The sequence below is a fragment of the Pantherophis guttatus genome, chromosome 4 (assembly GCF_059756535.1).
Source record: "Pantherophis guttatus breed Tessera chromosome 4, ASM5975653v1, whole genome shotgun sequence".
Lineage (NCBI taxonomy): Eukaryota > Metazoa > Chordata > Lepidosauria > Squamata > Colubridae > Pantherophis > Pantherophis guttatus.
In genome coordinates this window covers 24,777,998-24,798,315 of record NC_142066.1, presented here as the reverse complement: position 1 = coordinate 24,798,315, position 20,318 = coordinate 24,777,998, and the positions used below count along the sequence as shown (strand labels likewise).

The window sequence follows — 20,318 nt, the reverse complement described above, 5'->3', positions numbered from 1 at the left end:
CCCAAACAATTCACGCGCTGTATACTACGGAGCATGTCAAAAAATAAAGTAAAATAAAATAGTAAATAAATCAGCCAATCTTGTGAGATGGGTTGGGCTGAGTGAGGGTCACATCAGTCCAACATCACCCAACTGGCTTTCATGCCTAAGGTAGCACTAGAACTCACATTTTGTAGTTTCTACCAGGTGCCTAGACCAAAGTGGCTCTTAAGCAAGGGTGAAATCCAGCAGGTTCTGACAGGTTCTGGAGAACCAGTAGCGGAAATTTTGGGTAGTTCAGAGAACTGGCAAATACCACCTCTGGCTGGCCAAAGAGTGGGGTGGGAATGGAGTTTTTGCAATATCCTTCCCTGGAGTGCGGTGGGAATGGAGATTTTGCAGTATCCTTCCCCTGCCACGCCCACCAAGCCACAGCCACAGAATCGGTAGTAAAAAAAATTGGATTTCACTACTGCTCTTAAGCTTTTTAAATAACTGCTACTCCGTGATAAATTCAGGTGAAATCAATTTCAGTTTCCTTGGAAGTGATTTCACACTTTTGCAAGAACTGGCTCAAAGATTTTATCCTCTTGTATTTAAATATTTGGAGGGCAGCAGTTGCCAACTTGTGCATAAACAAGAATGAAGACAATATTCCATGCCAGCTAACTGTAAAATAAACTAAGTAAGCTTCTGTATTACAAAGTACCACCTGATTAAAATACAATCTGATTTCATTGGAATTTCTTTCCTAGTGCAGTTGGCCTAAAAGAAAATCCTATTTTCTCAAATCTTTTCCTTTTGTGATTGCTATTTATCTGGCACCTTTCCTGTTTACGCCTCAGATCAGAATCCTGCCCATTTGACACCCATGTGAGAATGTGATATTGGAAAAATAGAGGAAACAGCTTTGGTGCGGATTGGCAAAAGCAGCTGTGGTTACATTTCCCAGGAATCTGAGGGGATAATTTCTCTGGCCTCTATTTTTGACAGATTAGATTGAGTTGGGCTTTATTTTTGTTTTTATCATTTAGAGTTTCTCAGATATCTATCATGTACTGTAAACTAGTCAAGTCATCAAGGGGTTGCAAAGGAAAGGAAGCACATGGACTTGGTTGCTCATGAAGTTGGAAGAGAGCTTTTCCGTTCTTTGGATGATGACTCTCCTGGCAAATCATTTCGGAATAATTTATCCTTCCGCGTACTATTCAAAGGCTTAGTCAATAGCTAGCTTTCATGCATTTAATTTCTGGGAGGAATCATGATCCAACAAAAATCCTGCAAAATTTATTGGGGCAGCCTAGATTCAATCCATTTTTCTCCAAATCCTGCAAATACCATCAGTGGAAATGCTGTCTCGTGTAGTGGGCCCAATTATACACGTGAAGAGGGTTAATAGATTTTTGTATTTTACAAAACAGAAAGCCTATTTTGGCTGCTTTTTCAGAGTTTTATAGTGGGAGGGAGGCTTTCGGGATTCTTAATGCTTAATAAGAAAGGCCCAGCTCTTCTTTAAGGTGTGAATGTGACTTTAAGACTGATTCGGGAAGACTGGCTGAACTACTGTGTAACAAGAGGCTTCATTCAGATAGCGCTAAATTACAGCTCCCAGCAGGCCTCACGACTAGGCAATGCTCTTTCAGATTCCTCTTTCACCCAAGGTTTGATTGATTGATTGGTTTTGAGTTATGAGATGTATGTATATCTCCCTTTGTTTTATCCCTACAGCAACAGTAGGGTAGAGTAGGCTGCTTTTTTATAACTAAGGATGCATGTAATTCTAATCCAACAACCTAACCATTCCATCATACATCAAACCATTAGGTTTGTTTGCTCTTTGGCTTGTCTTTGCCCTCAGATTATGCATTTTAAGGCTCTGTCTCAGGGTTTCTCAACCTTAGTAACTTTAATGTAGACTTCAACTCCCAGAATTCCCCAGCTATTTCCCAGAATTCCCCAGCCATCTTCCAGAATTCCCCAGCCAGCATATATATGATTTCAACTCCCAGAATTCCCCAGCCATCTTCCAGAATTCCCCAGCCAGCATTTATATGACTTCAACTCCCAGAATTCCCTAGCCATATCCCAGAATTCCCCAGCCAGCATATGTGTGACCTCAACTCCCAGAATTTCCCAGTCATCTTCCAGAATTCCCCAGCCAGCATATATGTGACTTCAACTCCCAGAATTCCCCAGCCATATCCAATAATTCCCCAGCCAGCATATGTGTGACTTCAACTCCCAGAATTCCCCAGCCATATCCCAGAATTCCCAGTCGGCAAATGCCAGCTGGGGAATTCTGGGACTTGAAGGCCACACTTTTTCAAGTTGTCTTGGTTGAGAAACCCTACTCTATGCCATGGTTTGTACAAAGTATTCTCTGCATAACATCTAAAGAGAGGAAAAACTACATTAGATTGAGGATGTTCAAGAATTACCTATGTGGCCGGTTATTTTTAACAAGCATGAGACTAGAAAGGATTGAATTTTCATCTGCCAAATGTAAATGCTGCCTTTGTTTCAAGGAGCAAATGGTAGTGCCCATCAAATTCCTTCCCCTATTTGTTCTGCACAACAACCTTGTTAGACGGGATGAATTAAAAAGAAGGATCTGGGCCAAAGCTTCCATAAACGTCTAGAGCAGAGATCCCCAAACTTGGCAACTTTAAGACTTGTGAACTTCAACTCCCAGAATTCCCCAACCATTGCAAGCCTGTTGCTAGCCTCCAGAGGGCCTCTGGTGCCCGGGTGAGGCCGTTTTCACCCTCCTGGAGGCATGAGGAAAGCCTCTGGAGCTTAGGGACGGCAAAAACTCCCCCTCCCGGTGATGCAGGAGCCCAAGTAGGCCATGCTCCCATGGCCACTCCCAGCCAGCAACTGGGCAGCAAATAGGTTGCTGAAATTTTTCAATCCCATCCATTTATGATGGTTGCTGCATTCTGGAGTCATGTGATCCCCATTTCCCAGCTGGCTTCAGACAAATAAAGTCATTGGGGGAAGCCAGATTTGCTTAATGACCACATGATTCACTTAACAACTGTCATGATTCACTTAACAACCGTGGCAAGACGGATAATAAAATAAGGCACAATGCATTTAACAACTGCCTTGCTCCATTGTGGTCATAAATCAAGGACTATCTGTATAGGGATGCAATTCCTCTGGTGCAAAGGATAATAAAGTATGCATTTTTTAATATAGCCCTGTTCAGTTTAGAACAGGGGTCTCCAACCTTGGCAACTTTAAGCCTGACAGACTTCAGCTCCCAGAGTTGCTGGGGAACTCTGGGAGTTGAAGTCCTCCAGGCTTAAAGGTGTCAAGATTAGATACCCCTGGTTTAGAAGAATGGGTTTTTTTCTTTTTAAAGGAAGGAAGTGAGAAAAGTTCTTTATTCAGATAATGGGAAAGCCCTTAATTTTTATTTATTTTTTTTTATTTTTTTGCAAAAGCAACTATTTCTTTTCTTGCTGATTCCTCCCCTCTTTTGGAACCAGTAAATGTCAGAAAAGAAAAAGGAAGAGATTTTCACTTTCTGTTCAAACTGCTGTCATCACTTCTTTTTTTTATTCATTTATGCTGATTTATGCACAATTGACCAGAAGAAGAAATGGGTGTGCCATATCTAAAGTTTGAATTTTTGTTTATAAGAGATTTTGAAATATGAGACCTTGTCTGACAAGGATATTTTTTTGTTCAAAATTCCTAGCAATTTTTCATCCTGATTAATGAATCTTGTCATACCAATTGCCTTTGCTCATTAGTGAACAATAATTTGGTTTCAATTATTCTTTCAAAGTGATATGATCGATTATACTGCTATAAAAGTCATCTCTGTGTTTAATACCTAACATCTAGCAAAATGAAATTCAATGCAGAAGAAAACTAAGGTTTCACACTTAAGCAAGAAAAACCAAATGCACAGGTATAGAATAGGTGGTAATTGACTCACTAGTAGTAACAAGTGAGTGGGATTTTGGAGTCCTAGTAGATAATCATTTGCTCAGTTTACGTATAAGCAGTACAATGAGGTGAGCCATGTGCAGATCTGCATATTGGGGAAACAAAACAACCACTTCATAAATGCATGGCACAACATAGAAGAACAAACCCATCAAAACTAGATTCAGCAGTCCATCTGTGTTTAAAAGACAAAGGCCACTTTTTTGAAGACAGCAAAGTCCACATTTTGGACAGAGAGGACCGCTGGTTTGAAAGAGGGGGTCAAAGAGGCCATCTACATCAAAGCTAAACAGCCCTCTCTCAACAGAGGGAGAAGGATACGACATCATCTATCTCCAGTCTACAACACTGTCTTTTCAGCAGTTCCAAGAAGGCTCCACACCCATTTCCACCACTCAGCTGATCCTGAGAACACAGAAAGCATAATCTGAAATGATAACTATTTGTCCTTTGATCAGAAACGTTTCCATCCATGCTGGAATTATTTAGCCACTGTTTCCCAGCACTAAAAAGTGAGCAGATATGGGTAATCCTCTACTTACGACCTTGCAACCAAGTGTTTGTTAAATGAGGTACACCAGATTTTATGACTACTTTTTTGCAGACGTTAAGTAAACCATGCAGCTATCATTCACCTTTCCCCATTGACACTGGTTGTTGGAAGCTGGCTAGGAAGGTCCCAAATGATGATCACATGACCCCAGGATGTTGCAAACATTGAAAATGCATGCTGGTTGTCGAATCCCCAAATTCTGGTTACTGGATCGTGAGATTCTGTGACAGTCTTAAGTACAAGGACCATTGTAAGTGCCATTGTAACTTCAAACAGTTACTATACAAATGGTTTTAAATCAAAGATCATCTGTAATCAAAATGAAAAGGGGATACATATTTATTTATTTTGTAGTAACCATGGCTTCAAACTCCCAAAGCATGTGAAATAGCTAAGATACAGTACTTTCAGTTTTTGAAAAAAGAATGCAAAGTTCTCAGGTGGGCTTAAAACCATCCTTAGACTGCCCTTTTGTTTTTGTTAGGGGCAGAAAAAAAGAAGTGTACTGACTGAGGATGATGGAAACTGTAGTCCAGCATTCTTCAAAGGTGCAGGGAAAGATACCCAGCTGGTAATAGAATCCTGATTTCCCAACATAATTCAAACAGAGAGGTGAGAGAGGGAAAATGAAACTTCTGGGCATTGACAGGCATTTAACAATGAACCGTACAGGAAAAGATAGGTCTGCATTTTGCATCTTGCGTTTTTCTGCATGCTACACTGCGAAACAATGGGGCATTATGTCAACAAGGAGAGGGCAGCAATACAACTTGATTAATTGAATAACCTAATTAATTGAGTAACCTGGGGTTACACCATCATTGTTCCATAAAAATTAATGATCACCAAATCCCATTCGCAGATTTCTGGTGTGATGATTTCCCCTGGACGCTTCCCCAGATGTTAGCTTCGAGGAGATGAACCACTTCCAGACACATCTGGAAGGGAATTGGTCAATGGCTCTGAGCAGCTGTCTGAGAGGGATTTAGCTGAAGCACAACTGCAGCAGGACAGCCCTGAGGCTTTAGGTGGGGAAATTGTGAGCGCTTCATCACTGGAGATTTTTAAGGTGACACTGAATGGACCACTACTTGTCTGCTTGACCAGGGGGCTGGACTAGAAGACCTCCAAGATCCCTTCCAGCTCTATTCTATTCTAAATCACGCAGCTGCAGCCGGTCAGTGATCCACAGTCTCACCCTTCTTGATGGATTTCACCAGAAGCAGGTTATTTATCACAGCAGTCAGATAGAGGTGATGCTGGGAACAATGAGTCTGTTTCCTAGCTGTAAGTTTTCTGGCCATGATTCCTACCTTGCTTTGGATTTACACCATGCCTTGACTTCGATCGAGCCTGGTGAACCCTCTTGTGGATTTAATTTTGCCTGGTAGACTGATTAGCCATTGCTGTGTGGACTAGCATTGGTCTGCTTTTGGCCCAGTTCTGGGGTTTTGGTGAAGGGAATTGCTGGGGAATATTAATAAACCCACTAAACCACTGGTGTGTGTGTGTGTGTGTGTGTGTGTGTGTGTGTGTGTGTGTGTGTACAGCACATCTGAGCACAATTCAGAAACTTTACTTTTCATGCTCTGAAAGAAATGAGGCTGGCAAGATGTGTTAGATTACTGGACATGGCTAGTCTAGTGAAGAGAAGGACCAGGGAAGACATGATAGCTGTGTTCCAATATTTGAGGGGCTGCCACAAAGAGGAGGGGGTCAAGCTATTTTCCAAAGCACCTGAAGGCCAGACAAGGAATAATGGATGGAAACTGATCAAGGAGAGATTCAACCTAGAAATGAGGAGGAACTTTCTGAACATGAGAGCAGTCAACCAATGGAACAGAAGTTGCCTTTAGAAATTGTGGGAGCTTCATCACTGGAAGCTTTTAAGAAGAGACTGGACTGTCAAAAATGGTGTAGGGTTTCCTGCTTTGGGGTGGGTGGGGGTGGACTAGATGACCTACTAGGTCCCTTCCAACTCTGTTAATCTGATTACCGCTTTCATCTTCTTGTGTTAGGATAATGATCACAGCAAATTAATGTACCTTCCAAGGTGCTGCTAGAGTTTTGGCAAATGATCTAAGCGATTTCTGGTGGAGCCTTGCTTTATATTCTAGATTGCATCCACACCCAAATGCATAAGGAGACAAAACAGATTCCAGTTTTTGTGATACCTGAGTAGGATAAATAAGCAAGCCTGTTTGGCCAATTTGATCATTTGATGTAGAGACAGATCTGTAAAACACAGAAACCAAAACTCTCTGACCTACATTCTTTTTTATCTACAGAGACCAGCCATTAATTATCATTATAACTCCTCCTTTTTTCAACGCTCCAAAGAGCTGAAAAACTTGCCAAGGTTTACATCATAGTGAAGACTTGAGCAGGGTAAATTCACCTTGGCCCATCCTGCTTAGGCTTCTGAAAATTGAATTCAAATTATCCTGCTGCACACTAAGATGTAGCCTCAATCAAATCCAGTAGTCACCCACTAATATTTAACAGAAGCAGCAAGAAAGCTGGAAGCACATTTATCATAGAAATCAAGATCTATGAATCAGGAGGGGGAAAAGAAAGCAGATGACATTAAAAAGAATGAAGGATCTTTGCTATTTACTTTCCTGCTTAAATACGTAAAAGGGATTTTTAGTTATCCCTTTCTTCGTAATCCGACAATCTGATCTGGCTTCAAATATTTTAACAACTTTTCACAAACTGCAAAAACAAGAGCAATTTGTTCGAAAAGAAACATTTTAAATTTTTTTAAAAAGCAGAATCTTGAATGATTGAAGTTCTGGTTCGTGAAAAAAATAATAATAATATGCCTGTTTAGTGCCCATTCTAAATTTATTATTGGCTATCCCCAGATCCAGGTTTAATGGATAGAGACCTGCCAACAACTACATAGGATAAATATTTGGATGGAAAATAAACTGTCTTGGCTCAATTCAGGAAGAAACAACCTTATTTTGATTTACGCTTTTTCATCTTTTAGCTTTTAGTTGAATATTGATCAAAGATGTTTGTTTTTCCCCTCTCAGGAGTAGTTTATTTGATTTGGCTTTTTTTTTTAAAAAAAAATCACAAGTCTTCTCAAGAAATGTTTCAAACGGTTGAAGTTTTAAATATTGGATATCAAGATATTTGGAGCATGCCACATAGACCAGCTACCAAAATGAATAACTATTTATTGGCCGTTTCAGTTTATATTGAGTTCTGAGAAATGTCAACTCAGGGAACCCTAGAATATAAAGAAGTCTTTTTTAGCAGCAGTCACAAAATAAACAAGGAAAGAGAAAGATCAAATACTATCCACCATTTCGAAAATAGGAAACTCACGAAAGAAGAGAACGCTTAGAAACGAAACTGGAAATCTTTTCTAAAAATCACCATGGTGCAGAAGAGGATAACAAAAAGTATGTGTTTGTGTATGTATGAAGGATTAGTCATCGTGATACAAAAAAAAAAATGTCAAGGCTCTAGAAAGAGTGCAGAGAAGGCCAATAAAGATGATTACATGACTGGAGGCTAATAAAATTTATGAAGAACGGTTGCAGGAACTGTGTATGATTAGTCTAACAAAGAAGGAGTAGGAGTGATTTTAATGTATAAAAAAGAAATATTGCCATCTTCCAATATTTGAGGGACTGTCACAGAGATGAAGGGGTCAATTTATTCTCCAAAGCACCTAAGGGCAAGACAAGAAGTAACGGTTGGAAACTTATCAAGAGAGATCCAACCTAGAACTAATTGCACACTCCGTAGTTGACAGTGTGTGAATTGGTTGGGCAATTTTGCAGAGTAAACCATTGTAATGTGTCTCTAGCCAGGAATATGGAAGAAAATGCTGAGGCAATGCAAATGGTATTAGACCCCACAAATTTATTTTGAAAGGTGCATCAAGCCTTTTTGAAACCTGGACCGCATTAGCTTGGTTTACCCCTTTTGTCCCTCTAAACAGTTTGGGAAATCGTCTGATTCTAAGATAGAAAATAGGACTTCCCCATCTCGAGGTAGCTCAGATGAGGAATAACCCAGCCAAGAAGAACTTCAGCTGTGTTTATTTGATTTGTCCCCTCCAACTCTTAAATGAGAACTGAAGACAGCTTAATTTGCATACATTTGCATTGTATAGGCAGTCTAAGGAGAAATTTCCTGACAGTCAGAACAATTAATCAGTGGAACGGCTTGCCTCCAGAAATTGGGAGTGCTCTATCACTGGAGGATTTTAAGAAGAGATTGGAGATCCATCACTGGAGGATTTTAAGAAGAGATTGGACAACCGTTTGTCTGAAATGGGGTTGGACTAGAAACTCTCCTATATCCCTTCCAACTCTGTTATACTGTTACCGTTACTGATGTGTTCAGGTGAACAAAACTCTTGCTATTTAGATACTCACCAGCTGGACAGCTGAACTTAAAAACGCAGCTCCTGAACAAAAGGATTTTAACCTTTGGTGACCTGTTTTGGCAAGCACAGCAAGAGGAAAACTGGGAAAAGACATTGTTCACAGCACTTATCTTTCTTGGCTCTTTTGTCAATGTTCTCATACAGACTTGTAAAAGCCAGGCCATTGCAAACCCACTTGTCTGACAAGATCCCAGCAAGAAGAACTTTAAGCTATGGCAGAAGGTTTAGAATTATGATGTCATCCAATATTTAGAATTATGACATCATCCCATTCTAAACTACTTTAACCTTAGCAGGTGGGAGAATCTGGGGAACTTCTAGTTGGGAAGCTAAGCAGAGTCAAGTGAGGTTAGCTGTTGGATGGGAGGCCAGTGGATCAGTAATGGGTTTCAAATCCCGGCACTACCGGTTCGCTATTGGGAGCAAGTGGGCAGGTTCTGCGCATGTGCAGAGCGTTTTTGATGATGTCTGGGTGGGCGGGCGGAGCCTGCCACCATTACCAGTTCATCCAAATTGGAGTGAATTGGTAGCAACCCACCACTGCAGTGGATCCCTTTACAGAGTCTAGAATGAGTCCACGGGGTCAAACACAAATGGCAATGGCATTCTATATAGTTACCCAAGAAAAGTGCAGGTCAATAGAATCAACAGACTTTGAGCATGTTTTAAAGGAGAATACTTTTTAAATGACTTTGAGACATGGGACTGAAAAAACCTACGGTATACAGGTAGTTCTTGACTTATGACCACAATACAACCAACATTTGTGTTGTTAAGCGAGGCAGGCAGTTGTTGTGAGTTTTGCCCCATTTTATGACTTTTCTTGCCACAGTTGTTAAGTGTATTACTGCAGTTGTTAAATTAGTAACATAGTGTTTAATTTAATCTGGCTTCCTCATTGACTTTGCTTGTCGGAAGGTTGCAAAAAGTGATGACCTGACCTCGGGACATTGCAACCATCAGTCAGTTGTCAAGCATCTGAATTTTGATCACACAACCATGGGGATGCTGCATTTCACATAAGTGTGAAAACAATCATGTCAGTTTTTTCATTGTTGTTGTAACTTCGAACTGTCACTAAATGAATTGGTGTAACTTGAACATATGTATACATATTACTCTAAACCAATATTTCTCAATTTCAGCGATTTTAAGATGAGTGGGCTTTTAAATTTCCAGAATTCTCCAGCTGGCTAGAGGAATTTTGGGAACTGAGACCCACACATCTTAAAGTTGTTGAGTTGAGAAGTACTACACTAAACAAGAGAAATTGAAAACATCCATTAAGAGACTCAGGATTATGTGGCTGTATTAAGTCCACGTTAATTTATTATGCTTCGCTTATTTTTTGGTTATATTATAATAATTTTGGTTGATGGGTCAACCTATTCACTTTCCCAATTATTCTGAAAACTGGCCAGACACTCTTCCCTCACTAAAGTCCAGAAGCTTAGTTCTTTCTAACCAAGATTATGAGACTGCAAAATTTCACACATCCCATTTATATGCAGTAACTGGCATCACTGAATCCTTGTAATCCTGGAAGCATACGCCTTCACTGGTTCATTTTGCTGATTTCATAATGAAACTATATATTACCTCATCAAGCAACACATTAGGAAATCCACGCTAACAATTTATAAACTCAATCCATTCTAAGCTATAGATCTACCTATGAGATTCCCAGCTTTGCAAACAGAAGGATGCAATAGTCCTTCTTTGATGAACATTGATGGATGGAATTATCTGACCTTAAAGATGAAGAACATCATATCATATCTCACCTCACCCCACATCAATATTGGTATCTGGGGATGTCTGAGAGAACAAATGATATCACACTGATTATATGCAGTTCTGGCTCAGAAACAAACATTTTCAATATTTCCAAGAACAGAAAGGTTTATAAACCCTGAACAACTTCATTTCTGCTTCCAAGTGTGATCCCTCCCTTTTAAAAACATTTCTCTTGAGGGTTGCATAGTTGAATACTCCCCTTTCAACATTTTTAAAGCCCCAAGAAAGTAGATTTTTGTACTGTCAACAAATGAGGCACAAATGATTAAATGTACATCTTGCCTCTGCCCAAAGAAATGAGCTGACTAAATAAAATGACTAAACTCTGATTTGAAATATTTCAGCAGGCAGCAGGATCAGAGTGGCCATATCTGGCTGAGAAGCTAAGCAGAGTTGAGCAACACGAGAAAATAATGGGATTATATAGGATTATAAATAATTGAGGAGTCCAAAGAAATCCAAAGAGAGAAAGCAATCCGTACTGTTGCCAAAATCAATGAGATGGACATTTTGTGAAGATAGTGAAAATCAATTTGAAATTTTTTTTAGAAAAAATCAAAACAAAGGCAACAGAAATAAGAACTATAATTTTACTCAGGTTGTGAGAATTTCAGGATATGAGGACATTCAGTGAGAAGATATATGTTTGCTGTCCAAACATATCTACCAAGTTATTGTAGACTACAGATAATCCTTGATTTACAACCATTCATTTAGTGACTGCTCGAAGGTACGACCCTAAAAAAAAAGGCTGTTTAATCACAGTTACGACCGTCACAGGATCATCCATCCATCCATCCATCCATCCATCCATCCATTATCTATCTACTATCTATCTATCTATCTATCTATCTATCTATCTATCTATTTACTATCTATCTATCTATCTATCTATCTATCTATCTATCTATCATCCATCCATCCATCCATCCATCCATTATCTATCTATCTATCTATCTATCTATCTATCTATCTATCTATCCGTGCAGGATCTTAACCCTTCCTAGCACTCTTCTGGATAGAGAGCTCTGGGAACTGTTGGAGCCCCTTCCCCTGCTTATTTATATCACAAATAGATTTGTGTATAAAATTCCCACAACAGTTTTCATGCAGGCTAAGCATGCTGCATTGTAATTGTCCACACAATACACAAATCTACGTTTGTAAGTGACTCACAGGGAACATCAAGATGTCAACCCAACATGAAACTTGGTCAATACGTTTATTTATCCAGCATTGGAAGACCATGTTCCTAGAAGTAACAGTGCAGAAATTCCATTTCCATATCCAACCATCAATTTCCACATAATAACTATGTAGTTGAATAGAATTGGGAGATATATATATAATTTTTTTCTTATTGTTGTGTGTTGCTTTCTTTCTTTCTTTCTATTGTTTCCTTTTTGTCTTTTTTTCTGCACTATTTAATTATATAAAGGATGGGTGGAGAAATAGATCTATAAAGTTCACTAGTGTAACAGGAGAGAGAAAAAGAATAGAAAGGCAAGACATTCACTCTAAGGCATTTTATAATTGTAGTTACTGTTTTCTCTCTTACAGCATTCCTAGTATCTTGTGAGACACTTACCAGGAATCTGCATTCTTATTGCCTGGATTCAGTTCTGGTTTCAGCAAAGACAAGCCCAAGACTTTAAATGCTAGAAAAAGAAAACAATTAAGGTGAAGAATGTCTCCAGCCTTTCCTCCTTAAATGCACCCTAGGATTCAGATTATGTTAATTACGTGTGTTGCTCAGAAGAGAGATATGTAGGGGTTCATTAACAATACACCAGCAACTCATATTTGGTGACATCACCTGCCAGTTCTCGTTTGACTCCACAGCTAGCATCCACAGTGTAATTACTGAGAGCTGAATGCATGCAGGGTTAGTAACTCCTTGGCCAGGTTTACAAATGTTGGTTTCGCTACAGATATATAACCCAGAGTGAGGTTCTGATCCTTCTGAGAGAGATGGGATCGAACAGATTCTTGAGAAAAGGCAAGAGCTCTCTTCGCATGGGGTGGTGGTAGAAGAGAGAGGTTTAGAAAGAAGCCAAGAGGTTAGATGGAAAGATTGGAGATGGGGGTGGTGGGGAGGATCAAGGGCAATAGGACCTGGCTAAGATGTCCATCAGGAGCCCTAAAAACAATCCCCTGCTTCAAAGTGGAAAGTCTGCTTGGCTTTGGGGTACAACTGAAAGAAGAAAGGAAGGAAAAAGGAAGAGGAAGGGAGAGGGGGATGGAAATGGAGAAGGGAAAAGTGAGGAGAAGGAGGAAGAGGAGGGGAAGGGTAACAGAGAGGGGAGGGGAGGGGCGAGGAGAGGAGAAGGGGAGAGAGAAGAGAGGAGAATGAAGGAAGAGAAGAGAAGAGAAGAGAAGAGAAGAGAAGAGAAGAGAAGAGAAGAGAAGAAAGAGGAGAGATGGGGAGGGGAGAAGAAAGGAGAAGAAAGGAGAGGATAAGGGAGGAAGGTGAGGGGAGAAGAGGAGAAAGGAGAGGAAGGGAGGGGAGGGAAGAAGAGAGGAGAAGGGAGGGAGGGGAGAGGAGAGGAGAGGAGACAGGAGAGGGGAGGAGAGAGGGAAGGAGAGGAGGAAGGGAAGGGAAGGAGTATTTGCTCTACAGAAGACTCTCAACTGCAAAGTGGGTTCCTCAGAAGTAGAAATCAAAGCTTGGCAGGCAGCAGAAGGATGGGAAACAGAAGAAGCCAACTTTTTTGCAGGCTAAACCACAGTTTCCCTGGCTGGGGAATTCTGAGAGCTGGAGTCCCCTCATGTTAAAACGGTTGAAAAACACAAAGCTAAACCATCAAAGCTGCAGAGCGAGGGTATCGATTCCCCCACACAAACACAAACACCTTGGCATTAAATCTCCAGAAAGGCTCCTTCAAAGCGGCTTGAAAAATGCAGCACCTGCTGCCAGAAGAGGATGGCAAATGATGGGGAGGAATCAAATCAAAACTAGAGAAGGAAAAAAGGAGGGGAAGAAAGAAGAGAAAGAACGGACAGCCAGTGGCTGGGACAGGCTTCCTTGCCCAGTGACCGTCAATGTCCCCCAAGTGAGGAGGAGGAGGACTGGGGCACAAGAAGAAACTCCAGCAAAGGAGAACAGGGAGCAGATTGTCTCCAACAGTTTGAGCAGTACTAAGCTGTCATTGTGACTGATGGTAGTGGCAGCTTAATTACCCGCTTTATTTCTAAAAACTTGGGAACAAGAAGGGGAGTTTTGTTCACTGTGGTTAGTCTGCTGGTTCATGCAGCATAGAGTTACCTTCCCTTCTCTGTAATCAAAACCCACATTTGTTTGCTTGTAGAAACCTGCAGCCACAAACATTTCATGTAGTTTCCCCAGCCGTCGAGATATCATAACACCCCAAATATTGATTGACTTCAGTCAGAACTGAAGAAGCTTCTTGGATAAAGTAGCGAAACACCTTCAAGGAAAAACAAAATCCAGTTGCCTTTGGAAAAAGAACCTTTGCATTTCCCTTTTACTGTTTGGGTGGACTCTTGGGCTTGGAATCCTACGAGACAACTAGGGAGATTTACGGAGTGGTAGATGAAAATAAACTGGTTTTATTTACAGAGGATATTTTTCTGTTTATTTCTAAACCTTGCACTACTATTCTTGTGTTGATACAAATGAAAGATGTCTTTAGTAAAACAGAAGGATATTCTATTAACTGAGGATGACAATAGGTGAAAATATAGTTACCACTTAAGTAATATCAATTCTGCATTTGTACCAAATGCAGTAAATATTTAGGTATGTATATTGCGAAAGACACACTGGCTTTCATGTCTAAGGCAGGACTTACTCAGAGTCTTGTGGTTTCCAGGGCAGCAATTTAATCATTTGGACTAAACTATCTCTCTAATGATTTAATAATTAAAAAGGATATACATATAACAACGTAAAGAATGATTGAGATAAAGCAACAGATGGAAACTGAACAAAGAGAGAAGCAACCTAGAATTAAGGAGAAATTTCCTAACGGGGAGGACAGTTAACCAGTGGAACAACTTGTCTTCAGAAATTGTAGATGCTTCAACAACACTGGAGGCTTTTAAGAAGGGACTGAACAACCATTTGTCTAAAATGGTATAGGGTTTCCTGGCTGAGCAGGGGTTGGACTAGAAGACCTCCAAGGTCCCTTCCAGATTCTATTCTATTCCATTCCATTCCATTCCATTCCATTCCATTCCACTCCACTCTCCACTCCACTCCACTCCACTCCACTCCATTCCATTCCATTCTTATTTTGTTCTACTCTACTCTACTCTACTCCACTCCACTCCACTCCACTCCACTCCACTCCATTCTCAAATTCTGCACTGATTCTCTAAACTTTCAAACAAGGTGAACTTTTCATCTCAAGTTTAGACGCAAATTCAGGAAATTGCTCTAAATAATGCAATTTAACAAGAGTTCAGCTGAATTTCTTAACAAATGCAGCTGTTATGGAATGTACAAATGAAAGAAAATAACTCTTCCTGTGCAGTTGTTATTCCCAAGACCATCCCAGGAGGTCCCTCTTCCTGCAGATGGGCTTCCGCATCTTCATTGCTGATTTTGAAGACCCATCCTCCACACTGGGTTTTAAAAGGAGCTTTAGAAAATCCAACTCTCCCAAGCAACCTTTAACCACCAATGCAAACTGTTCAAACCTTTGCCCCAATGATCGTTTTATTCCATTTTTAACCAACTGATTTCTGAATGCTTTACACTTCCACATTTAATTATTGTGAGGTAGATTGGCCTGGAAGAGAACGTTGGGCCTTCCTGCTGCTAATTTAACCCCTTAACTACTACACCCCATCAGCTCTCTTTTAAGACCTTTTAGTATTATGTACCCTCCAAATCAGTGAGGCCTGATCTAAAAGTCAAATACAGGCAGGCCTCAACTTACAACCATTTGTTTAGTGACTGTTCAAAATTATAACGGCACTGAAGCTGCTCAGATCTATTCAGATTCCATCCATCCGGATCTATTCAACCTATTTTCCAAAGCACCCGAAGGCGAGGCAACAAACAACAGATGGAAACTAAGCAACAAGAGAACCAACCTAGAACTAAAGAGATATTTCCTGACAGGACAATTAATTAATGGAATGATTTATGGTTGTTGTTGTTGTTGTTGTTGTTGTTGTTGTTGTTGTTTGCTTTAATTTATATGCCGCCCTTCTCCGGAAACTCAGGGCGGCTTACAATGCGTTAAGCAATAGCCTTCATACTTTTATATATTTTTATACAAAGTCAGCTTATTGCCCCCACAATCTGGGTCCTCATTTCACCTACCTTTGAAAGGATGGAAGGCTGAGTCAACCTTGAGCCTGGTGAGATTTGAACTTGCAGTAATTGCAGGCAGCTGATGTTAATAACAATGTGCTTTAGTCCACTGTACTACAGGGTTGTTGGAATGACTTGTGGGTTATTGGAACAAAGTTGTGAGTGCTCCATCCCTGGACGCAATGGAGAAGAGAGGAGAAGGGGGGAGGGGAGGAGAGAGGAGAGGAGAAGAGAGGAGAAGGGGGGAGGAGAGGGGAGAGGAGAGGAGAGGAGAGAGGGGAAGGGGAGGGAGGGGAGGGAAAAGAGGAAGAGAGGAGAAGGGAAGGGAAAGGAGGAGAGAAGAATAGAATAGAATAGAATAGAATAGAATAGAATAGAATAGAATAGAATAGAATAGAATAGAATAGAATAGAATAGAATAGAATAGGAGAGGAGAGGAGAGGAGAGGAGAGGAGAGTGAACAGCCATTTGTCCCCTGTTTGAGCAGGGGAAGACCTCCAAGATCCCTTCCAACTCTTGTTATTCTTTAAAAAAAAATACAACCATTGCAGCATCCTTATGCTTTACATGATCAAGATTCAGATGCTTGGCAACTGACTCATATTTACAGAACCACCTATAATCCAAATAATTGCTTACTTATTGGTATATAGAAAGAATCTGACAGGGTAATCGGTAAGCTCCTTGAAAACAATGCAGAGGTTAAGAGAAGTTGGCAAGGGTTGCAAAAACAAATATTTCCACACCCACCTTACCTTATTTTTTGATTGGAGAACCTTGTTAACCAATGCTAACAAAGCTATCTCCCTGCTGCAGAAATCTCTGGGCCAGCTGGCACAAAGGGTTTTGACAGTCAACACGCCCCATCCTCCTCCCCTTTCCCTGACTTGTGTGAGTTGCAGAATTGTGTGGAGGAAAAAACAAAACCAGGGCCTGTTGTGTTGCTTCATCCTGGATGGGGCGGGGGAAGAAGGGGTGTTCTTGGAAAGAACAGCTGTACCAGCTGAAGCTCGGAGGCTTCAGCTGGTACAGAATGCAGCCGCGTGGGTTGTGATGGGAGGATCCTGATACTCCCATGTTACACCTCTCCTACGCGACTTGCATTGGTTGCCGGTTGCCCTTCGGGTGAGATTCAAGGTGCTGGTGATGACCTATAAAGCCCTACATGGCTTAGGCCCAGAATATCTGTCGGACCATCTGCAACCAGCAACAGCTTCCCATCGCCCGGTGCGTTCTCACAGGGAGGGCCTACTCAGGGTGCCGTCGGCTAGACAATGTCGGCTGGCGACCACCAGGGGTAGAGCTTTCTCTGTGGGCGCACCCAACCTTTGGAATCAACTCCCTCTGGGGCTCCGGTTGACCCCTGACCTTCGCACTTTCCGCCGCGAACTAAAAACATGGCTGTTCAAATTGCCCAGCCTGGACTGATGGGGTTTTGATTATTTTTAATGTGTTATTTGGGTTTAATATGTATTTTTAACATGTTTTTATTGGATTGGGATTGTATTTCTTAATTGTTGTGAGCCACCCTGAGTCCCATGGAAATAGGGCGGCATACAAATCAAATCAAATCAATCAATCAATCAATCAATAAATATATGCCAAAACTACACAGGTAGTTCTCAACTGACTATCGTTCCTTTAGTGACCGTCCCAAGGTCACTGAAAAAATAGTGACTTACGACTGTTTTCCACACAGCAACCGTTGCAGAATCCCCATGGGTCATGCGAGGAAAATTCAGATGCTTGGCAACGGATGTAATATTTATGACAGTTTTAGTGTCCTGGGGCCCCTTTTGTGACCTTCTGACAGGCAATGTCAATGGGGAAGCCAGAATCATGAGCCACGATGGCACAGTAGTTAGAGAGCAGTACTGCAGGCTACTTCTGCTGACTGCCTGCAATTTGGCAGTTCAAATCCCACCAGGCTCAAGGTTGACTCAGCCTTCCATCCTTCCGAGGTGGGTAAAATGAGGACAACCTTACCAAGAAAAGTTGTAAGATGGGGCATGACTCACTTAGCAACAGAAAATTTGGGCTCAACTGTGGTCGTAAGTCAAGGACTACCTGTATTGGTAGAGGATCAACCATACCTGGTCTCCCCAATATTTTTCACCTGCCCAAATATCCCAGAAGGCTAAAAATTGGTGGAAAAAAATCAATAGGACACTTTTTCTCAAAAAAAAAAAAAAAAGAGGGATACAGTGAGTTCCTGTACAGGACTACCTGTATTTTTTTTTTAAACTGTTGCTTAATAATATTCCCAATACTTTTATCAAGAAAACCACATGGATAGAGAACATCTGGAAATGGATCTAAGGCTGGGAAAGATAGAAAGAAGGAGGACAAGAGGATGATTCACATCTTGTTGGAAGAACTCAGTTATGATTAGACTGCCATTTGTCAGAAATGGTGTAGGGCAGTGATGGCTAACCTTTTTGCCATCGTGTGCCAAAAGCGGGGGAGCACAGGGGGGTCGTGCCCACGCGTGCCCACACCCATAATTCAGTGCGCCCTGCCCCCCACGCATGCATGCGCAACATCCCTGCACTCCCCCTGCTTTTGGCACACGATGACACAGTGGGCCGAGTAGGCCCGTTTTTCACCCTCCCCAGGCTCAGATGCTTTCTTGGAGCCCGGGGAGAGCAAAAACAGCCTTCCCCATCCCCCTGGAGGCTGGAAACGGCCCATTTGCCGACTTCCGGTGGGACTGTAAGGCCCGTTTTTTGCCCTCCCCAGGCTCCAGAGCTTTTCTAGGAGCTGGGGAGGGCGAAAACAGCCTTCCCCAGTCCCCTGTAGGCCCTCCAGAGGCCGGAAATAGCCTGTTTCCTGACTTCCAGTGGGCGCGGAAGGCCCGAAAATCAGCTGGCCGGCGCTGAGATAGGACAACACTCGCGTGCCCACTGATATGGCTCCGCTTGCCACCTGTGGCACACGTGCCATAGGTGGGCCATCACGGGTGTAGGGTCTCCTGCTTGGGTGGGGGGTTGGACTAGATGACCTACAAGGTCCCTTCCAACTCTGTTAATCTGTTGGTAATGGAGACCCCCATTGGAAGAAGGGAAAGACAAGGTAAGGGACAGATCCTGATGGAGAAAACCTACGTAGGTGGCCACTTGAGAGTTAAAAATGACTTGATGCCACAAAATCAATAAAATAATCAATGCAGGGGAAAGCAGTGCTGAGCACAGGGGATGGAGATTTGCAGAATTGCATGCTGGGAAAGACAGTGTCAAATAAGGCCGGCATTGGGAGATTTGCAACCAAGATCTTTGGTGTACTCCTGCCCGTTTCATCACCTCTTTCAACAGTATGCACAACCTGAAAATACGCAAGTCAGCTCTCTCTCTCTCTCCCATGTCACCTGACATTTATATCTTCCAAGCTATTTGGCTGGTTCCCCAGTGCTATGGAAGAAAGGTCAGTGCACTTATTATGCTCACTATCTTTCTCTCTCCTAGGAAGGGAGTTCTAGCTTTCACAATGACTGTCGTAAAACAGTGAACCAGCGGTGGATCATTCAATAGTTGGATGTACGCAGATAACCAGGGGTATCAAACTCGCGTCATCATGGCATCATCACGTGACGTATTAGGACTTTTTTCCCCTTTGCTAAACCGGGAAGGAGCGGGGCCAGTACATGATGCATCTGGTCCGTGGGCCATGAGTTTGACATAGGCAGACAAGCTGTCAAATTTCTTTCAAGGATCCCCTACTACAGCAGGCCTTGGCCACTGTAAGACATCTGAACTTCAACTCTCAGAATTCCCCAGCCAGCATAGTCACCACATTACAAAAAAGATGTTTGAGACTTTGGAAAAAGTTTGCAGAGAAGAGCAATTAAGATGATTAAAAGCCTGGAGACTAAAACATATGAAAAACGGTTGCAGGATTTGGGTTTGGCTAGTCTAGAGAAAAGAGGGACTAGGGGTGACATAATAGCTGTATTCCAGTATTTGAGGGGCTGCCACAAAGAAGAGGAGAATCAACTTGTTTTCTCGAGGGCAGGACAAGAAACAATGGATGAAAACTAATCAAAGAGAGAAGCAACCTGGAATTAAGGAGAAACTTCCTAACAGTGAGGACAATTAACCAGTGGAACAGCTTGTCTTCAGGAATCGTGGGCGCTCAATCATTGGATGTCTTTAAGAAGAGTCTAGATAGTCACTTATCTGAAATAGTATAGGTTCTCCTGCTTAAGCTGGAGATCGGACCAGAAGATCTCCACGGTCCCTTCCAGGTCTATTCTGTCTCTTAGGTTATTCTGTCATGATAACAAGTGCTCTAGAAGGTAGAAATCACATTCTGAATTATCTTGAAACGTCAGCGAAGAA

General features: G+C 41.7%; 1 protein-coding gene across 5 annotated transcripts in view; it reads right to left on the bottom strand.

The window, feature by feature from the left end:
- HSD3B7 (hydroxy-delta-5-steroid dehydrogenase, 3 beta- and steroid delta-isomerase 7) overlaps positions 1–20,318 on the bottom strand; it is a 69,747-nt gene that overhangs the window by 41,727 nt on the left and 7,702 nt on the right. For 2 of the 5 annotated variants that reach the window (XM_034419828.3, XM_087893849.1), the window contains exon 2: positions 12,289–12,358. The exons of 1 other annotated variant lie outside the window; for it this stretch is intronic. In XM_034419828.3, coding sequence (XP_034275719.2) covers positions 12,289–12,301 — 13 coding nt within the window. In that variant the 5' untranslated portion in view covers positions 12,302–12,358. Of the gene's footprint in view, positions 1–8,892; positions 9,136–12,288; positions 12,359–13,965; positions 14,129–20,318 lie in introns of those variants that run through there. 2 more of the 5 variants (XM_034419832.3, XM_034419826.3) reach the window with 2 other exon arrangements.